The sequence below is a fragment of the Fukomys damarensis genome, unplaced genomic scaffold, assembly GCF_012274545.1.
Source record: "Fukomys damarensis isolate Sample0158 unplaced genomic scaffold, DMR_v1.0_HiC HiC_scaffold_3, whole genome shotgun sequence".
Classification (NCBI taxonomy): Eukaryota; Metazoa; Chordata; class Mammalia; order Rodentia; family Bathyergidae; genus Fukomys; species Fukomys damarensis.
In genome coordinates, this window is record NW_022900915.1 from 1,484,155 (window position 1) to 1,496,212 (window position 12,058).

At 34.5% G+C, this 12,058-nt stretch overlaps 1 protein-coding gene across 9 annotated transcripts in view; it reads left to right on the top strand.

The window, feature by feature from the left end:
• The window catches only part of Csnk1g3 (casein kinase 1 gamma 3), a 67,524-nt gene that overhangs the window by 33,690 nt on the left and 21,776 nt on the right, over positions 1 to 12,058 (top strand). For 5 of the 9 annotated variants that reach the window (XM_010627231.1, XM_010627235.1, XM_010627234.1 and 2 more), the window contains exons 6-9: positions 7,240 to 7,325; positions 7,445 to 7,529; positions 9,458 to 9,606; positions 10,330 to 10,425. In XM_010627231.1, the coding sequence (XP_010625533.1) occupies positions 7,240 to 7,325; positions 7,445 to 7,529; positions 9,458 to 9,606; positions 10,330 to 10,425 (416 nt within the window). The remainder of the gene's footprint in view (positions 1 to 7,239; positions 7,326 to 7,444; positions 7,530 to 9,457; positions 9,607 to 10,329; positions 10,426 to 12,058) is intronic. The other 4 variants (XM_010627232.1, XM_010627236.1, XM_010627238.1 and 1 more) reach the window with 1 other exon arrangement.

A 12,058-nucleotide genomic window follows, 5' to 3' on the forward strand; every position in this document is an offset into this window, starting at 1 on the left:
ATATATATATATATGTATACTTTTTGAGTTATGGAATATAGACAGCAATGTACATTACAATCAAAATTAATTGTTCATGTCATTTTTATCAGCTAGCAACCTGGGTGCACACCTTTATAACGTTTATCAAAAAATACATTTGGACATTCGATCACCGGTACAAAAAAAAAATACAATTGACAGATAGGACAAACATATAAGACAATTTATGGAACTAGATTGCACCCAGATATATTTGGCCAATTGAATGGTAGCATCTCTTTTAATTAAGATAGTCAGAACTTTTGCAGGTCAATTAACAGATCTCTTTTAATTAGAATCAGAAGCAATAAAAGTGCTTTATGACCGTGGCATAATCTTGTGTTATAGCTATTGTCAGAAGTCTGTAAACAGAAAGTTGAGAGAAGGGCAGGTTAATCCTTTAATTACAATTTAAGAATTTGCAGTGTAAAAGAAATGTTTTTTTTGGATAAAATTTTCTTTTAAGATGTTTTAAATACAACAATTAAACATCTGGAAACCAAACACCAGTCAAACACTGTTTTAAGTTGAAGAAAAAAGGTATATTTGTCAATTAGCCAGAATTTATAATTTGATTTTGTTTTTTAAGATTCCTCTGCCTGGCAGGACATCACAGCTGATTTACGGAGCAAGCAGTCTGTAGCCCACACTGGGCGGTAACCTCGCGTTTGGTCTTTGCGCTCCGATCTTAAGCATTGCATTTTCTTGGAATTGTTTTAAAATCCTATATTTTATTTTCCAGTGGTTATGTGGAAAACAGTAGGGCCCGATGGAATCTCTTGGTGGTGTAGCCTGCCACACAAGCTGTTGCTGTGAGTAGGCGGGGCCGGGAGAGGATTTTAGTTTCCTTTGTACTCTTGCTTCCCTCTCTCTTCAGGGGAAGCTGGGGAAGGAAGAGCCGGCCGGCAGTGGGTGTTAACTCACTTTCTTGTTTGGGAGGAGCTGGGGAGCAGGGAGTGGGTGTGTGGGGGAGAAGTAGGGGCTGGGTGCTCTTGGCTGTGGTGAGTCAGAGGCTGTGGAGAGGAGAGCTGGAGAGTGGTGAGGGCGAAGACAGGTAGGCCGGAGGTCGAGCGAGAGGCCGGGTCGGCCTCATCAAAAGCAGTCAAGTCCTAGTCTGCGCTGCGGTCTGCAGTGGGGGGCGAAGCCTCATGGGCAAGAAGAAATAGGGGGTGTGGAACAGGATTGTCAAAGAAAAGTGCCGGTGCAGATGTAGATGAAAGCCTGCACGTAGGGGACGTCAGATCATTTGCTGTTGTGATACCAGAAAGTAAGGAGATCTGAAGAACATGTGGGTAAAATGTTCCGTTTCTGGCCATTGGGACCCATTATCTAATCTATAAAGAGGCCCTGCTTGGTGGCAGTAGAAAATAAGGTGTTCAGGCTTCGTGTTGCAAGCGAGCCGGAGTTTTTAAGGCCAAAAGGCAAACCGAAGGGGTTGAGCGTGAGGGTTTGAATCAAGCAGTTCCTAGAATGAAAAGAGGCCCGGTATATGGTAAGTACTGGGAAAGCTCCCTAGAAGGAAGGCTAGGGGAAGGAGCAACCTTGTCCTCTTTGACGACCTCTGGAGAGAGAGAGAGCAAGAGGATCTAAGTGGATGGGGGCCACTGTCCTGGCCACAGTACTCACCCAAGAATTGAAGGCTGGTGTGGATGTGAGCATCAGCAGTGGCAAAGCTGACGGCCGCTAGTCAGGGGTCAGCTTGGCGAGTCAGGAAGGACCGTCGGGAGGCCAGTCTCCTCTGACCGGCAGAGGATAGTCGCAAGATCCCATTGTGTCCTTCCTGTGCTTTTGGCACCAGAAAAGAGAGGATGGGAATGAGCCAAAGACAGGAACACCCGAAACTAGACTTTTATTAGGGGCTTGGGGGAATGGGCTGAGCAATGGCGAGAGCAGGGGCAGTCGGGCTGGCTGGGCGAGGTGTTCTGTGGGCAGGGGGTCATAGGGGGAGGAGGCATAGTGGAGGTAGATGTTTGATTGCAGCCAGAGGTGAGGTCTACATCCATTGTCAGGGTTGAATTTCCCATTGGGGTGGGAAGGAATAAGAAGTGGGCAAGCTTTGTGGCAGGAAAGTTGGAATGTTGTTTCCCTGGAATGATTTATTATCTGCCAGGAAGAGTCATTTAGGATGTGGATTTAGGGCCGTTTTTCTAGCAGAGAACTCTATCACTTACCTCAAGATCAAAATACCTACTAGCAGTGAAGGTGCAGTTTTAGAAAGTCAGGCATGTGAAGCGTGGACACGTACTAGACTCTTGGTATGTGTTCATGCTATGTTTAGTGACACATATATCTGTAAGGAAATTTTAATTGGCTCTTTATATGACTTTTAAATTGATTTGAAGATTTAGAATACTTTTTAATTATACCTATTGTAAAGTAGTTCATCATATTTTGGTTTATTTAGTTGCTCATAGTATAGTTCCTATGATTCTTTGACTTGAGGAAAACATTTATTTTCAAGTTAAGTACTTTAGAAATGTGAACAGTTTTAAAAGGGCCAAGTTACCTTTGAAGATCTTTTTCATGTAAAAGAACTGTTTAAGACCTGAAGGGGTGTTCTCTAGTTAACAGTATTATGTTTTAAAGAGAAACCTTTCCTATGACTTCTGTTACATACTATGCATTGAAATTTATTTCTAGATATGTCCATTGGGGAAAGAACACAGAGAAAGGAATTATGAGGGTAAAGAATGTTTCAGGTTGAGTTTCAGTAGGTTTATTTTACTAGTTCATATTTATTGGTTGAATTTTTAAATTCCTTGTAGGTTATGAGACTAATATTGCTATGTAGTAGAACCATCTAGGCAAGATCTCCTTAGGTTTCTGATCTCTCTTTTTTTTTTGGTACTGGGGATCGTACTCGGGTCCTTGTGTTTGCAGGGCAGTTGCCGGAACCACTGAGCTAAAACCCCGGGCCATAGGCAGGATCTCCTTAGGATCACACCTTTTTGGCACTGTAGTAATTAGAGGCTTTCTTGGATGAAATTCAAGGAGGGATTGAATTGCTTTTTATTGTTAGCTCCTTAACAGAGTCTTACTGTAGGGGTCATTATACTTTTATATATTTTTTAGGTCCTCTAGGCTGCATACTGTACCATATAGGTCTTGCAGATATATTGATAAATATATCTGTATATATTTTCTGCTTTTGATGCAGTTTTAAAGATACTGCTTTTTAAAGTCAATTTCTAGTTGTTCATTGGTAGTATAGAAATTTAGTTGATTTTTATATATTGATCTTATATCTTACAACCTTGCTAAACTTACTAGCGCTGATACGTTTTTATAGAGTTCTTAGCTTTTTCTACAGACCTAATTATGTTGTCTACAAAGAAAAATACTTCTGTTTTTTCTCTGGTCTGAATACCTTTTTAATGTTTTCATTGCTTTTTGGTATTGGCAAGAAGTTTTAGTATAATATTGAAAAGAAGGATGACAATAGACAACTTTGGTTTTTTATTTTTAATTTTTAGGCAGCTTTGTTTTGATTCTTAGTAGTATCTTTTATCATTGAAGAATTAAGTTGGTTGTAGATTTTCATAGTTGTTCTTTTTTAAAGTTTTTTTCTATTCTTTGCTGATTTTTAAAAATCATAAATATGTATACGTTGGGTTTTGCCAAGTGTTTTTCTGTTAGCTTGCATGATTACATGATTTATATCTTCTTAAAATTACACTAAGATGACGAATTACATTGATTAATTGGCTTTTAAAAATTAATCTACCTTTACAGTCTAAGGATGAACCTTCTTTGAACATGTGTATTGCCTTTTAAGGATTTTGTGTCTGTTTATGAGGGTTATTTCCTATAATTTCTGTTAGTTGTAATCTTTTTGTGAAGAGTTGAGAATCCTTGTGTTTTTGAGTTTCTGTAGATTTTATATTGTTCCTTACCTGTTTAATAGAAATCACCAGTGATGTACCATCTGGGTCCTGCATTGTATAGAGGGAAGGTTTTAAATTATGAATTATATTTCTTTAATTGCTATATAGCTATTCACATTGTCTTCTTGTGGCTGTTTTGGTCAGTACTACTTTTCAAAAGATTTGTGTATTTTATTTCAGTTAAGTTTATTGGTATAACATTAGGTAATTTTTTAAACAGTCTTTTAATGTCTGTAGGATCTGTTCTGATGTCCCCTGTGTTGCTCCTGTTGTGCTTCTTTCTTTTATCCAAATAAGAGGGCTAATGATTTTATTGACGTTTTCAAATACCCAGCTTTTGTTTTCTTTATTCCCCCCCTATTGTCTTTTTCCTGGTATTTGAGTTCCTTATTTATCATCATTTCCTTCTTCAACTTATTTTGTATGGTATTGGTATGAACACTGACAGAGAAAAATGGGTAAGAATACAAAGTCCAGCAATTGATTTTCTTCATCACTGGATCAAGATTCCTGGCACCCAACAACTCTTAAAGTAGGAGGGTGTGTATTGGTTCCATTGGTAAAGATTTCAGTCCACATTCCACTGGCTCCAGGGTAGGACAGCATGGCAGAGGGGCTTGGTGGAGAAAAAGCTGCTTGCCTCATGACAGAGAGGAAGCAGAGAGTATCAAGGGAAGAGTCAAGAAGGGAGATTTTACCTTCCAGGTCGCCACACTGACTGTTGCTTTCTACCAGACCCCATCTCCTAACTTCAAGCTAGCTATAATGCTTCCTTAATCCAGTCATGTTTCAAGCATAGGCTTTGCGGGCCATTTTCAGTCTAAACCATAACAGATGGTCGTTTAATTTTTTAGAATGAAACAAAAGAAATTTAAAGGGAATTGTATCATCTTGTCAAGAAACAGTACAAAAATAAATATAAATATTGAAGAAAAAGTGAATCTAAATTTTACCCCATGCCAAAAGCACATGCAATAAAGAGTTCAAAATGAATAATAGGGTTAAATGTAAAAATCCAAACTTATAACACAGAAGAAAAAATAGAAAATCTTTGCAATCTTGAAGAGACATTTCCTAGGTTGGATATAAATAATTATAAACGAAGAGGAAAAAATTGCTGATAAATTGGACTTCATCAAAAGTTAAAACTTAGGTTCTTTTAAAGGTACTGTTAAGAAAATAAAACAAAAACTGTAGTCTTAGAGGGATAAAGTATTATATCTGAAAATGACCTATTTAGGATACACCAGGACCTCTTACAACTTATGACAAATAGTCTAGCTTTAAAAATGGGCCAAGTATTTGAATGAATACTTCATAAAAAGATGGTACAGGGAAAAACAAATTAAATCACTATAAGGTAATACTTCACATCTGTTAGCATGGCCAAAATTTTAAAAGACCCACCATACCAAATGTTAGGTAGGCTTTAAAGCCACTGAAACTATTGTACATTGCTAGCAGAAACATGAAATGACATAACCCCCTTATAATACCGTTTAGAAATTTCTTACTAAGTTAAACCTGTAGTTGCCTTGGTGGTGTGGTACCACCGCTAAATATTTGTCCAGGAAGAATGAAAGTGCGTATCCACATCTAGACTTAAATGAGAATGTCCATCACCATTTTTTTTTTCCATCATAGTGCCAAACTGGAAACAACTTGAGTATATACCAGTGAGTGAATAGATAAATGCGTTGTATTATGCTATTTAGCAATAAAAATAATGAACTACTCATGGCATGGAACAAGTATGGATAGATCAAGAAAGTACACTGAGTGAAAGGGTTCAGACACAAGTCTCTACAGTACTATCCATGTGCAACTCTGTAGTAAATAAAATCTAATCCATAGTGACAAGCAGAGAAATAATAGCCTGAGGCCGGAGGTTGGAGGTGGAAAGAGAGGTTAACAGTTAAGTATATATGGAGCATTTAAAATGCTTTTTAATTGTGGTGGTAATTATTGCAAGTGTCTTGTCAAAATTAAAATTTTACTTTTATCATGGATATATTTTATTATATGCAAATTATACTTCAGTGAAGTTCTGTTTTCATTTATTATCCAGTCTAGCTCTACTTCAGAGTCATCGAAGCTGTTAAAAAATGCATTTTATGTACTCCATTTCAAACCCAGTGAATCAGTCATCAGCTGTAAGCCTACTTATCTGAGTTTCTAAAGAGCTTTAAAAGGGTTCTGATTCTCAGCTAGAGTTTAGAAATATTTTTCTTTGCATGTTTTTCATTCTAAGGCTCCCAAGACTTAGGAGCCCGGAGCCAGCTCTGTGTCAGCCATTTTACTTGGTTTTGGGGAGAATGAACGAGAGAGGCAGACATACGATGCTATTCTACAATTTTTAGTCTGGTAGAAAGATGGTATTGATTAAATAGTAGCACAAACATCTATCTGTAGAAATATAGAATGTTATAAAATACATAGTAAAAATTTAAGTCACTTTCTGACCCCTTCATCCAGGTTCAGATCCATACTTTGAAATGTTTGCTTTTCTGAAAACATACAGTATTGTTTAAGATAATCTGATGATTATTCATTTGGATAAAACATTTTATATGCAAACATCTCTTATAATAGTATTTTTTCTGTGTTAGCATTTTGTATTTTAAAACATTAAGAAATCTTAAACATTTAACTTTAGTGACAAAACATTAAAAATCATTAATGGCAAATATTTGTAAGTATTTCTGTGAGCCTTTGTGCTTATCATTCAGTTAAGTGCTGTACAATATTTTGTTACTAAAACAAATTCAACAACTTGAAGATGGCCGTTATTCTAGCAGCAGTTTTGTTTGTGTGACAGTGGAAGGGATAACAATGTTCTTATATACAATGACTGTTCCTTAAAGTATGTTACATATAACACTGCATTTAATGTTAATAAGAGAGTATGTGGGATGGAATTTTGTGCTTTTGTAAATTTAGGAGCAGGGTTAAATAAACATTTTTAACTCTTGGGCTCGTCAAAACCGTTATATGTTAGGTTCTGAATCTTGTGGTGGAGCTAGAGTACACACTGGCTCGGCAGGTGACAGTGAAACCCTTTTTCCTTAGCCTGTGTTTCCATAGTTGGTATCTAGTCAGATAAATAAGTGTGTAATAGCATTTAAAATCATAGTAGTATATTTTAAAGTGCATGGCTATTAACATAACAGGGTAGTAAATGCTTTTGTCATGTATAGGTGCTAAATCTATAAATCTGTTTTGTATTTATACAGTGAACTGTTGGATAATTAATGTATATACACTTGAATCATTTTCCATTCTTGAATCCTTAATTGGTGGAGAAAGAGAAGTTTATGTTTTTCTTCTATTTCAGAACAAAGCAGAAGAGATGATTTAGAAGCTTTAGGTCATATGTTCATGTATTTTCTGAGGGGCAGTCTTCCTTGGCAAGGCTTAAAGGTAATTATTTTTGTGTGTTTTCTTACTATATTTCATAAAATGTTAACATATATTAAGGTTCTTCTTTTTACATAAATCATTTTAAAATGATCACATTTCAGGATTTTTTTCTATTTTAGGCAGACACATTAAAAGAGAGGTATCAGAAAATTGGAGATACAAAACGAGCTACATCAATAGAAGTATTGTGTGAAAACTTCCCAGGTAATGGATAATGCCAAATTGATAAACATGCTAATACACAAAAACTAGAACTGTTAATTTGAATTGGCTAAAGTTCATAATTTTTTGTGCTTTAAAAAAAGTGGCCACTTTAAGAATATAAGCTAAAAGTGTCCCAACAGTTGATGATGCGTACAGCACAGGGAAAGTTTGAATATTTGCTTAATACGATGGAATTAGTAGTAAGGAAATCCATATTTTTAATAATAGTAGCCAGCTGAAGTAGTATATTCTTCAGTGATATAATTCTAATAAGTTAAAACACTTGCTGAGGAATCCCACTTAGAGAGTTTTAGAGTGCAGTGTTAGTCATTTGAATGTTAGCTTCAAAAGGGAAGATTCATAATAATATTTAACTTTCAATCAGTGTAATCTTATTGACCTACTGATTTTAAGCTAAATTTTATGTTAGAGAGCTACACGTACATTTTTAAAAAATAATTTTGTTTAGAGGTAGACTTATGGCAACTCTAAACCAACAAAATCTACTCAGTTATTCTAAATCAATTAAAGGATAAGAATAATTTGTTGTTACTGTTTAAAACACCAGCTGTAATTTGTGCAGCAAAAGTCAATGAAAAGAAAACTGAATTTGAAGACACAAGACTGAGTTCCAGTCTCACTTCAGTACTCACTGACTCTCCTGTGTAGTGCCGGCATCATTGTTAAAACGTCGCCAGTATAGCCTGAGGTAGCTCTTAAGGTTGCTGCTTGTTCGTTGTGAGCAAACTTTAATTATGTTTTTCTTTCTTCCTGTAACTTGTAGAAGTGGAAGATTAAAGAAATATTGATCAATAATACTAGCAGTTTAGGTTTAAAATCTGCTGGCTGTGATTAAGGAACCTTTGTAAAATTTTGCCGGAAAAATGGAGCTGCTAAAGCACCTGATTAGCCGGAAAGTGGAATATTGAGAAAGTCACGGGATGTCACATTTGTTGCCCATTGAACTGCTCATTATTGTTTTCTTTCTGGCTGTGAATGAGTGGGAACAGGACAGGAGTTAGGTCTCACCGTCAGAGGTGTCGGAAAATAGGTAACCCGTGATTTCTTTACCACAGTGACTTCCGGTACCCTGATGGTGAGAACTCTCTTTCTCCCTTTCTTCCTTCTCTTTCCCTTCTTCCCTCCCTTTCTCTCCCCCTCCTCCTTCCATTCTCTCCTTTCCCTCCCTTTCTCTTCCCCTTCTTCTCTTCCCTCCCTCCTTCCCTCCTTCCTTCCTTCCAATTTTGGGTAGTCTTCTTTTTCTTTTGAAATATACAACCTTTAAGAGACAGACAGACAGACAGACAGACAGACACACACACACACACTATGAGAATTATAATGGCTTACAGAGATTTGTGTATTACCAAATAATTCACCTGGATAAAATGAAGAGAAAACTTACACTTTACTCCTGTGTTTTATTTTTGAGGTCAGTTTTGGCTTTGTTTTGTTGTCTCAGTTGTTTAGAAGACTGTAGCCAAAGTTAGGAATTTGAATCCTCTTTGTTAAATTAATTCATGTCACTGATCTTAAAGGAAATCCAGCAAGCCATTTTCATATGTATTTCTTCTCACCAACATTTTAAATAAACTTAAATTTATGCACTAAGTACAATGCTTTGTAATTAAATAATTATGCATTGCTGTATTTAGCTAATTCAACCTCTGATATGGTTCAAGATTTTTATTAAAATATTATAAAATAAAACTTACAGTCTTTGCTAATGAAATGAAACAAAAATAATTGTCAAACTTGCTTTTATTCTTCTTTTCCTTTTGTCATTTTATTTTGTTATTGAACTCAGAAAAATTTAAATTGAAATAGAATGTTGCTTTTTTTGTTTTTTATAATTCAGTGTGCTTTTACACCCAATTTTATATTGTTAAAGAAAATTATAATCATAATAATTTTTATTTCCTTTCTAGAAGAAATGGCAACATATCTTCGTTATGTAAGAAGGCTAGATTTTTTTGAAAAACCAGACTATGACTACCTAAGAAAGCTTTTTACTGACTTGTTTGATCGAAAAGGGTATATGTTTGATTATGAATATGACTGGATTGGTAAACAGTTGGTGAGTGTTCTGTGCTGTGTAGTGAAGGATTATTCATAATATTTGTTTTCTTTTTAACACGTAAATTCTTCAACAGTGAAGAACAAATCATATTTTTAAAGGATTCATTTTACTTTCTATTTGGGGCTGTTTCTTCAGTTGGGCATTGTACCATTTGTGTTTTGTGAATGTAATATGTTTGGATTTACTGTTTTGAGAGTGATGAAGTATTTTGGACTTTTCATCCTGGGTTGGTTCTTAATATCAGTTCTACTTTTTTTGTATAAAATTCCCATGATCAAATCAACATGTAATACTTAAAAAATTTAGAGTTTAATAAGTCCCTTCTCTTGAGTCAAAATATTGTAAATAAGCAGTTTTATTTTAAAATATTCCTTTAAATTACACACTTTAGTTTTAGAAATGAGACCTAAATAAATATATTTTCATTTTTGGTATTAAAAAGTAAGCTAAATATACAATACAGTGTTAGAAGATCTTTTAAAGATACAACAATAAATACTTTTAAAATACTGGAAATGGTTTAAAAACATGTTAGTAGTTACATTCTCTTTTCTTTACCATGTTAGCTTGAATGTGTTTTGAGAATTATATTACTTTTTAAAGCCTTAGTTTATTTAACAGTGTGTTTTATATTTTCTTGGTCCTTTTAAGCAGCTAAAATTTTTTAAAATAAGATTTCTGAAGTAGAATGTATCGATACCTATTTTTATTATGTTGTAGCCTACTCCAGTGGGTGCAGTTCAGCAAGATCCTGCTCTCTCATCAAACAGAGAAACACATCCACACAGAGATAAGACGCAACAATCCAAAAACCAGGTTTGGTGTCCTTTTTCGGATATGAAATATCTTAATTTGTTTCAACATTGATAGGTGTAATTTATTTTAACAGATACAGCACCAGCACACATATTGAAGAGTTGAAAATACTTGTTTTTAATAAACTAGTTCTTCTGATGTTTGCTGTTAGTTTAATCATGACACTGGCATGCTTTGTGTCAAATTCCTAAGTGATGATGTAAGTTAGTGTAAATTTTGAGCAATATTTGATATTCTATTTGTATGGACATTTTTTGATACACTATTGTAATTGTGATAGCACTGGATGTAACTATAGTCTATTTTAGTTCAATATATTGCTTAATTGGTTTCTGTTATTATGTAAAACTCCTATACATTATTTAGAAGTGGAGAAATAAGGAAAACAGTATAATCAGTATAAAATGACTTTGATGTGAATAACTAAAGCATTACGTAACAGCTCACTCAGTCTGTGGGGTCAGTCTGTGTATGTGGCTTAACCCTGGCAAATTCATTTATCTCTCAAAGCCTCAGGTTTCTAATCTATGAAATGAATACTGATTCCTAGCATATGTTAACTCTTGTGGCAGTGTTACTGTTATGATTATTGTAGTAAATACACAAATAACTACATTTCAAAGCAGAATAAACTGTGTCACATGAAAAATGGTTACTAACGTCCCGTGGAGGTGGCATGTAAATAAATGGAAGTCTTGTAAACATTTTATGGAAAAGGTAACTTTTGAGATAATCCTGAAAAGCAAATTTTTAAAAAGCAAATGGCAGAATAAGTGCATTCTTAGGAGAATGAGCAGTTAAGGCAGTGTGAGTTAATTTTAAAATATAGACACTCTTGAGGACAAAGTGATCTGTTTTGTTTGATTTGTAGAATAAGTTTGAGAGAAGGCATAGAATATTTACTATGAAGAGTTCTTGTTTCACGAGTAAAGGAATGGAAAGCTGTTTTTGAGTAATGTTTTCATTTCCTTTTTGTAAACGGAAGCTTTCTTGAAATTACCTTTGATTTAAAATTTTGCTATTACTTTGAATTAGAAAATATGTAGAAAGCTTTGGTTATAACTTTTTGGCAGAGGATAGTGTGTTGTTCTTTCTTTACTTTTATGTATTTTGATCTTGTTAAAGTTCAAGTGAGAGTTAAAATGAGATGAAATTAGTGGACAGAATAGCACTTACTGAAAACTGTAGCTACACACTTATACATAAAATGCTACACTTATACTGTAAGGCACAGCCAATTTTAAAAGATTAGAAATTTTCACAATTATTGGTATAATAAAGGGTCTCACATTAATTCACATATAAAATATAATTAGGTAATAGCTCAAAAACTTGTAAGGAGCTAGAAATAGACAAACGGCTCAGAAGTTGAGACTCAGAGTTTATATTTCACAGATGAGTTAATTTCTTGAATGTAGGTGGAATATCAATAATTGATATTTTCTAAACTTCATGTGAAGTTAAGTACTGTAATAAGTGAAACTCCTTTTACTGTTGAATTAAATTATAATTTAAATATTTTAGACTTAACTTTCTTCATATTTCATACATTTCTTGTTAGATTGTAAACTCACTAAAGTGGGAATTATTTTATTTGTGCAACCCTTTTTGTATTAAATGTAGATATATATAT